Source organism: Aedes albopictus, chromosome 3, assembly GCF_035046485.1.
Source record: "Aedes albopictus strain Foshan chromosome 3, AalbF5, whole genome shotgun sequence".
NCBI classification, from domain to species: domain Eukaryota; kingdom Metazoa; phylum Arthropoda; class Insecta; order Diptera; family Culicidae; genus Aedes; species Aedes albopictus.
In genome coordinates, this window is record NC_085138.1 from 436,887,451 (window position 1) to 436,896,727 (window position 9,277).

Sequence of the window (9,277 nt, forward strand, 5' to 3'; positions counted from 1 at the left end):
GTAGATTAGGATTTTAACTAGCTGTAAGTACAAACATTTAACTTTTAATTTGGGAAAATAATTCAATTTTAGTTTTTCAATTTTCACCTCTTAACGCCTTTTCACTTGAGAATTCTGAGTGAACAATGACGATGCAGAACACATTTACTGTTGTTCTTCTTCTGTCACAGTCTCCCTGACGGATGTTTGACGGTTCGCTCCGGCCGTCATCGGAGCGTGACCAGAAGTGTTGCCAGTATCAACATCCTCTCCCCCGTAACACTGGCCACCAGGTCCAGTTTTACCAACCTCTTCAACCTCTAATACTGCCAACCTAGCCACCGGTCTACGTAAAAGCCCCCTCGCAGTTTGGACAATTGCTTGCCGTACTCTCCCATCAGCCCCTTGAATCGTTTCAACAATACGGCCTCTTGTCCACTCGTTTCTTTTTCCTTCACCGACCACCAGGACCAGTTGTCCTTCAACCACTGCCTTTGCTTCACTACACCACTTCGGTCGTCTCGTCAGCGTTGGCAAATACTCTTTTAGCCATCTCCTCCAAAACATGTCGAGCTGGTGCTGGACTTGATGCCATGATGAGCGGAGAGCATCTGCTGGATCCGTTGCTTCGACAGCAGGTTGTTTGACGCCGCTCGAATTGCCCAGCAAAAAATGATTTGGAGTGAGAGCTTCACTTTCCTCCGACGTTAGCGGCAGATATGTAAGAGGACGGCTGTTCACAATAGCTTCGGCTTCCACCATAAACGTTTCCAACGCCTCGTCATTCAGCTTGCGGTTGTTGTTGTATGCCGTTTCAACGGCTGTTTTGATGGAGCGGACCATCCGCTCCCATGCTCCACCCATGTGCGGAGTTCCAGGCGGATTGAACACCCACTTGGTAGCGGTGCCCGTGAACGTTACGGCCAACTGCTCAATCTGATCCTTCAGAAGTCTTGCGGCGCCTAGAAAGTTGGTCCCGTTGTCCGAATATATCTCGGCTGGTGCTCCTCTGCGGCAAATGAATCGCCGAATGCATTTGATACACGAATCCGTGGTTAGATTGTGGGCCACTTCGACGTGTACTGCACGGATGGTCAAACACGTAAACACGGCTATCCAGCGTTTTGCGTTGCTTCTCCCGATCTTCACCGTTAACGGCCCAAAGAAATCCAGGCCGGTGTAGGTAAAAGGTCTCACAAAGGATGCCATTCTTGCTAATGGTAGCGGCGCCATACGGGGAATCTCCGGTGCACTTTTGTAGACCCGACACCATTGACAAGCTTTTCCTGCTCCTTTAACCGCCAATCTGAGTCTCGGAATGTAGTAAGCCTGGCGGACCTCATTCACGACGGTCTCCGCGTTACTGTGCAGATATCTACGATGGTAGTTGTCCAATAGTAGTTCGGTGAACTTGTGCTTCCGCGGGAGAATCACAGGAAATTTTGTTTGCGCATTGACGTTTGGAGCCGCTCCGATTCTGCCATCAACACGAAGAATGCCATGCTCATCCAAAATTGGACATAGTTGGTAGAGAACACTACCTTTTCCCAGAAATTCTTGCTCGGAGTTCGGCTTCGAACGGTTGCGTTCAAGGACCACCATCTCGTCCGGAAAAGACTGCCACTGTGTCTCGCGGATAAGCAGACATTCTGCTCGTACCAGTTCTTCCGAAGATAATGGGCCAACGAATCCCTCTTGTTGTGTTACTTTCCGCTTGTGCTTGAGGTTCCCAACGAAACGTAAAACGTAGGCAACAGCCCGAGTAGCTCGGATAAGCTGAGAGAAGCGGTCAAGTTCTACCAGACGTGCAGGAATACTCGTAGCCTTGTGTGCAAAGCAAGGGCGTAGCTCTTCTTCCGTAGATGGCTTCGACGTTTTCTGCACTGGCCAATCGGCTTCCGATAATTGAAGAAATTTGGGACCTTTAAACCAAGCGCTGCTGGCCGTTAGATTCGGCCCGTTTCCCCACTTCGTTGCGAGGTCCGCTGGATTCTGTTTAGTTGGAACCCACCGCCAGTTTCCGACATCGGTGATGGTCAGCAATTCTCCAATCCTGCACGCAACGAATTGTTTATATCGTCGATGGTCAGCTCGCAGCCAAGAGAGAACGGTTGCTGAGTCACTCCAAAAGACTTTCCTGGAGATTTGTAGAGTATGGTTTTCTTCCACGAACTGTGACAGTCTAGCGCCAAGAACTGCGGCCTGAAGCTCCAATCGAGGAATGGACTGGGTCCTCAAGGGAGCCACCTTCGTTTTCGCTGCAACCAGCACACATTCTGGTGCTCCATCAGGGTTCGACGTTCGAAAATAAGCAACCGCACTGTACGCACACTCACTGGCATCCACAAATACGTGCAGCTGAAGATCCCGATATCGCTCCTTGGTTGCACCAGTGAAATAGCAGCGAGGAATTTTCAGACTTCGAACATCTTTGAATAGGTGGGTCCAACTTTTCCATCTTTGTTGCAGATCGTCGTTTACCTTTTCGTCCCACTGTATCCCTTCTCTCCAGACTTCTTGCAAAAGAATTTTACCGTGCACCACGAAGAGGCTCAGCAGACCCAAGGGATCGAAGAGTGACATCAGACACTTTAGCATCTGTCTTTTTGTAGGATGTTTGTCGTTCTGCAGCAGCTCAGTGATTTCTTCCTTCATCTCGGTCGAGAAACTGAAGGAGTCTTCCTGTGTCAACCACAAGAGCCCGAGTACCCGATCGACGTCACTTTGCTTGTCTGTAGCGAAACTCTTGTCCTCTCCGGGTTTAACTTCGCCTAGGGCGGTCAGAACTTCGCTACTATTGGATAGCCAGTTCCTCAACTCGAAACCACCTTGCTTGTGGATGAAACGCATTTCGTGGGACACTTTGATTGCCTCCTCTGTGGATTCATAACTTTCAAGAGAGTCGTCCACATAGTGATTATCCACAATGCCTTCGACTGCTCGGGGGTACGTCTCTGCATAGTCCTTGGCATTCTTGTTTTTAATGTATTGGGCTGATGCCGGGGAGCATGTCGAGCCGAACGTAGCAACATCCATCAAGTACACTTCAGGTGTTGCGGACGGATCGTTGCGCCAAAGGAACCTCTGTGAGTGGCGATCTTCTTTGCGTATGAAGATTTGGTGGAACATCTCCTTTATATCAGAGCAGACGCCCACCTGGAACTGGCGAAACCGTGCTAGAACGCCAGGAAGGGACGTAAGTTGGTCGGGACCTTTCAGTAATACTGAGTTGAGTGAGATTCCGTTCACGGCCGCCCTAGCATCCCAGATCATGCGAATCTTGCCTGGCTTCCGAGGGTTCACTACTGCTCCCAGCGGCAAGTACCACACGCGTCGAATGTCCGCGCTTGCTAGCTCTTCCGCAGTGGCACGATGCGCATATCCTTTTGCCTGATAATCCACCAGCTGTCTCTGTAACGCTTGCTTGAGGTCCGGGTTCCGCAGCATACGTTTCTCCAGGCACTCTAGTCGTCGACGAGCCATTCCATAGCTATCAGGAAGCTCTATATGGTCAAACTTCCATAACAGGCCTGTCTCAAAATGATTGCCGACCCGCATCGTAGTATCCTGAAGAATTCGCAGGGCGCGTTCGTCTGCTGCAGATACGAGAGGAGTGACGGGTTGTACACCGCAGTCCTCCGTGGAGAAGAAATCCTTGACAAGGTCGTGTAGAGCATGGTCCGATGCACATCCACAGGTATGGTAGTTTACTGATAATTGTTGTCCGTCGCTCGCTTTACCGCCATAGATACACCAGCCTAGTCTGGTTTTGGCAGCGATGGGTTCGCGTTTGTATCCTTCACGTACTTTTAATGGAACCATCAAATCCAGGTTGTTGACTCCAATGAGTAGCTTAGGAATCGCCTTAGAGTAGCTCTTAACAGGGAGACCTTTGAGATGTGCGAACTGCTCGCAGAGTTGGTCGTATGACAGTGACTGTATAGGCAACGACAGCTCCTTTACGGTTTGTACTTCCTGCAGTGAATGCTTTTTTCCATCAGTTGATGAAACTGTAAGTGACAGTTGCTTCGACCCCTTCTCTGTTCGTGATACGTTCGCTGTCCATAGCAAACACAACGGCATCGTTACACCTTCGACACCCAGCTCTTTGACCAGACTGTCTTCCACTAGAGTTAAAGATGATCCATCGTCGAGGAACGCAAAGGTCTCCACCGATCCTTTAGGCCCGTGAAGGGTGACTGGTAGTATTCTGAAGAGTAGCGATTGTTTCCCCTGTCGATGCGTATGGTTTTCTGCGGTATTCACCAATGCTTGTATCTGCGTATCTGCACTATTCCGCGTCGAATGTAGAAGCGGATGATGGCGGAATTCACAACCGTTCGTCCCGCAGTTGCTGGTTTTTCTACAGCTTCTCCTAGCATGCGAACTCAAGCAGTTTCGGCACAAACCGTTTGATTGAACACATTTCCATCGGCCGTCCACGGAAAACGATTTGAAGGTCCCACAATCCTGGACGCGATGTCCGACGTTCTTGCAGGCTGGACACTGCTTTGTATCGTCACGATTGGATTCGGAACTGAATATCGGGTCACTACGGTGGGTGTTAACACTTCCTCTCGAGTTCGAGCTGTTCTTCCCGAATGCTCCTGACCTTCCACTGCTGCTGGCGTACACTGTCACTTTGCTCACTGCTTTCACTACACTGGACATGAAGAGGCCGAACGTTTTCAGATTTACCTCCGAAAATCCCTGGAGATATGAACCCCATTCCATTTGGAGATGTGGTGGGAGTTTTGCGACGAGCTCCGCGAGAAGAGAGGGATTTGACAGATGGGCGGTTTGTCCAGCAACTTCAAGGTGATCGCAGAGACTTTGTATAGACATCCCAAAATCTATAATGGTTTGAAATTTCTCCACTTTCGGTGGTGATGCCGAGCGAACTTTGTCCAAGAGGGCTGAAATCAGCAGCTCTGGACGGCCATAAAGCATATGGAGAGTTTCCATAATGTGAGGTACCGATTCTGGTAGAAGTAGTCTACTTTGAACGGCCTCGTACGCCGCGCCCTTCAGGCATCGCTGAAGGCGGCAAAGATTTTCGGCGCTGGAGTACCCACAAGCCAACGTAGTGTTCATAAAACAGCTTATGAATACTGGCCAATCGGCTGGATTGCCAGAAAAGGGAGGTAAGTCGCGAGGCATGACTTGTCTGGCAGCTAATTGCGAGGGGGAGGGGGCAAAAGTGGCTAAATTTGTGTTGAGGAATGGCGATTGCGCTGACGATAATGCAATGCTACCAAATTGCCTCATTAGATGTTGAATGTTATCGTCATTACTGGTTGGTTGCAAATTGAATTGGGGGCAAATATCTGGCTCACCTGGTGGCTGAGGGAATGATACTTCTCTGACCAAAGACGCAGGCTGCGCAGCCGGCACGGACGGTGGCACGAGGGACGATGCAGATGTAGACGCGATCGCTGGCGAGGTTCCCGGCACAGGTCCAAGGGCTGGCGCAGGAGCAGAAGCATGCGGCGCTTGAAGCATCGATGGAACCACCGGATACGTTGGCAGGTGGTACGGTACCGAGACAGGTGGAAATGTCGGCGCAGCTTGAAACATCGGCGGGGGTATGGGTGCACTGATGAGAGTCGACGGTAAGCTCTCCTGATGATGGCGAAATTGATGAGATGGAACGGCAGGTTGAGGAATCAACGGCGGTGCCAGGACTACCGAGGGAGGCGGTGGAGCCGACACGGATCCCGTCACAGTGGCTTTGTGCGCAGATGCAAACGAGTACACTGGCGCAATGGACGGAACGGCGGATGGTTTGGACACCACTGTAGGCACTGATGATGTTGGTAGCACCAGCGTCGCAGGGGCAAACGAGGGGTAGCCAGGGGTCGATTGGGCCAAAGGTACTGTCCCTGTCAGCTTGTTGAAAACGGAACGTTTGGCTGGATCATCGCCCTGATTCGGACCCGTTTTAGTGTATTCAACAGCGGGTTTGATACATGTGGCTGGTGGAGCGGAACGCTGCTTGGGCAACGAAGGATGTTTGAGGGGACTTTGTTGATTTTCGCCATCTGGAAGCTGCACTTCATCTGGAACGTGTTCGCTATCGATGCGAGCATTCGCCACGGACTGGCCGGAATGGGCTGGCGGCAATGGAGATTCGGTGTTCGTTGATGTAGGCACGTTGACATCATCCTTCTGCTCTGCGCATTTGTTTACCCAATTCGCTACCTTATCGAGGCTGGTTTGCTTGCTGACTCGGCTGCGTTTGCTCCGAATGCTCTCGTTTTCACCCTCCAGTTGAGATTCGAGCAACTTGTATTTTTCCTCGATAAACTTCTCTTTCATTGCTTGGAGCTCTTCCAGCTTCTCAAGCTGCAAATTCACTCTCGCGGATTTTACCGAACTGTTGGAGGTTCGTGAGCGACGAGAATGAGACACGCTACTGCCCAAGTCGTCTACCTGACATTTTGGACAGGACCACGATCGATCGTTGATCGAGTCGGTGACGCCTGCGCATGCGAAGTGCCACCACGTCTGACAAGTGTCGCACTGCACCATTGAATCTTCGCCGTTCCGGCGGTCGCACCGTACGCAGTCTGACCGGTTTTCGTCGAGCGTGTGTGAGGGATTCAATGTTAGCTCGCAGTGCATGTCCGGGAGGGATTTTTGTGGAATCGACTCCATATCGACGGGTTTAACTGCTGTCGATTTTTTCTAAAGATTGTTCCCGTTGTGATTTGTGGTTAGGAAATTGTGAACCCCTGTTCGATTTCGTTTAGCAAATTACAACGCACGTAGGTTTTGTTGCAATGTAGCTTTAGCTGCAAATTTTATTTCTTTGTTATTTATAGTTTAATTTAGGGTATTAATATGTGTACTTACAAAAAATCGGTCTGCATGGGTATTTTTTCACAATTTTAACCGTACTGAACGCTTCAAACGAAATCTGCATATATAATTCATGTTAGGTTAAGTTTTAACAAATTTGGTCGTAACTTACTGTTTGTGTGCGTTTTTGTATATTAAATTGGGAAACAAACAATTAGATAGGTAGATTAGGATTTTAACTAGCTGTAAGTACAAACATTTAACTTTTAATTTGGGAAAATAATTCAATTTTAGTTTTTCAATTTTCACCTCTTAACGCCTTTTCACTTGAGAATTCTGAGTGAACAATGACGATGCAGAACACATTTACTGTTGTTCTTCTTCTGTCACAGTCTCCCTGACGGATGTTTGACGGTTCGCTCCGGCCGTCATCGGAGCGTGACCAGAAGTGTTGCCAGTATCAACATGTACACTGAGACGATTTTCCGTATACCTTTTATGTGTGAAACTACATATTTTTTTGCAATTTGTCGTTACTTATAAATAATAAAGGAGACAAACATACTTTTTATGGCATTCATCAGTAATAAAATTTATGTTTGAAGTCTTATGATTTCGATTTGTCTTGACAAATAAAACGTATGTGTGAGACTTATAGCTTTTATATTATGTTATTCATAATAATTATGTCTCAATTTTTAATGAAAATTATAAATTAAATTATTCAAAATAAACTCTTGTTTGTTTTTCTTTTGAAAATAATTTTCTTTTATTTATCGGCAAAACATTTTACTAAAGATATTTATTTCAACTAGAAGAATATGATAATACCGCATCAACTCCGACATCCTTTCGACAGCGCGCCCTGTATTTCATCTACGAAGTGGGATTTCGTCGGTGGTGGGATCCCGCTTATCGTTTCTTGATCATTGATATTCACATTGTGTGGACCAAGTCCATCGAATGCCAATGTGGTGGGCGAGAAAAAACAATTCTGTCCGGGAGTATGATCGCTCTGCTGTTGTTTTGGCGGTTTATGGTCCAGAAAGTAAAACCGCTTTGGTCGCGGAAGACAATCATGGGTATGCATGTTCCGCCGGAATGGCTAGGTCCCATATTTGTGCCGGCCAACTTTGAGTGGCGCTAAATAAAAAAAAAACAACCCGCAATCAAACAATATAATACTTTTATATAAGGATGTAAGCTTACCTCGACAATACAGCAGCTGAATCCACGAAAGAAAGTTGGTTTTTCAATGTTGAAAGTTCCTGTGATGGCCGCAACAACCGTCTTGATGACTGTTGGAAAACTGAATCAGCCAAAGTTAAAAAGTATGTGTGAACATACATAATTTTTAACTATAGGAAAGGAACCATAAAATTTATGTTTGACCAAACATAATGATGATTAATAGGGTGCATACGTCTCATGCGTCACCTTATCAAAGCTAAACAGGTTGTTATGATTATTATATTCATTCAAATAAAGGCAATCATAACAATGTCTTATAAATTGTATTAAAACGAGCTTTATAAACTTAAAGTTTGCAATTTTATCAGTGTAACTTTTCTCAAAGTAAATCGTAAATATGAAAACTTAACAACTTCTTGCACTGAAATATTGTCGGCCCGCCACCAAACCGGACGTTGCAAAACTGAGTCGCGATGCGACCCGACTCGCGATGTTTTTTAAATTATTTCGGAAATTGTACGCATTTACAGTGCCGATAGGTTCGTTGGGGGCTCGCTAGACGGGCTGACTTGGTGGTTGAATGTGCGCTGGTTAGGGCAAAACCCAACCAAAAAGCACTGTCAGTGTCAAAATCGATGTCAAAACGAGTTTGACGTTTGACCGCCGTCGTATCACAGCTCCTATCCACAGAACGTTTCTTCAAATATGTGAATGTTTCGTGACGTATTTCTCGTCATTTGCGTATGTCTAGAGCATTTTGATCAGTTGTCAGTTGCCCCAACGAAAGAACACGATTCGCTAATCGGGGCGCAGTCGTGACCATATAGCCGAGGCGGTAAACGCACGGGTATTCAGCATGACCATGCTGAGGGTGACGGGTTCGATTCCCGGTCGGTCCAGGATCTTTTCGTAAAGGAAATTTCCTTGACTTCCTTGGGCATAGAGTATCTTCGTGCCTGCCACACGATATACACATGCAAAATGGTCATTGGCAGAGGAAGCTCTCAGTTAATAACTGTGGAAGTGCTCATAGAACACTAAGCTGAGAAGCAGGCTTTGTCCCAGTGAGGACGTTACGCCAAGAAGAGAGCAGGAGGAGGCGCAGTCGTGACCCAACCAGCAAATCCAGGCTGTAGTTTAAAGTAGTGCATTGAAATGAAAACTCCATTAGTTTTTATGTGCGCAAAGCAGATAAAAACGCATCGGTGGCTCAAATCCTCATTTTATGTGCGGCTTTTAGATTTTAAAATGTTTGCGTTAAATATAATTGAGTTGCATATATTTTTTATATATGCACAGCCGAGGG

General features: G+C 47.2%; 1 protein-coding gene across 2 annotated transcripts; it reads right to left on the reverse strand.

Annotated features, from left to right (window-relative positions):
* Positions 1-112: 112 nt before the first annotated feature.
* LOC109425879 (uncharacterized) lies at positions 113-7,240 on the reverse strand. 2 transcript variants are annotated; one of them, XM_062856561.1, is made up of 3 exons: positions 6,953-7,240; positions 6,835-6,898; positions 113-6,773 (listed from the first exon to the last, which is right to left on the reverse strand). In XM_062856561.1, the coding sequence occupies exon 3, from the start codon at positions 6,634-6,636 to the stop codon at positions 145-147; it is 6,492 nt and encodes a 2,163-aa protein (XP_062712545.1). In that variant the 5' UTR covers positions 6,637-6,773; positions 6,835-6,898; positions 6,953-7,240; the 3' UTR covers positions 113-144. The 2 variants fall into 2 exon arrangements, with proteins under 2 accessions (XP_062712545.1, XP_062712546.1); XM_062856562.1 differs by having other exon boundaries at positions 113-6,898.
* Positions 7,241-9,277: the final 2,037 nt, after the last annotated feature.

Excerpts from the sequence above, each read along its gene's own strand:
- LOC109425879 (XM_062856561.1), bottom strand. The coding sequence starts at position 6,636 with ATGGAGTCGATTCCACAAAAATCCCTCCCGGACATGCACTGCGAGCTA.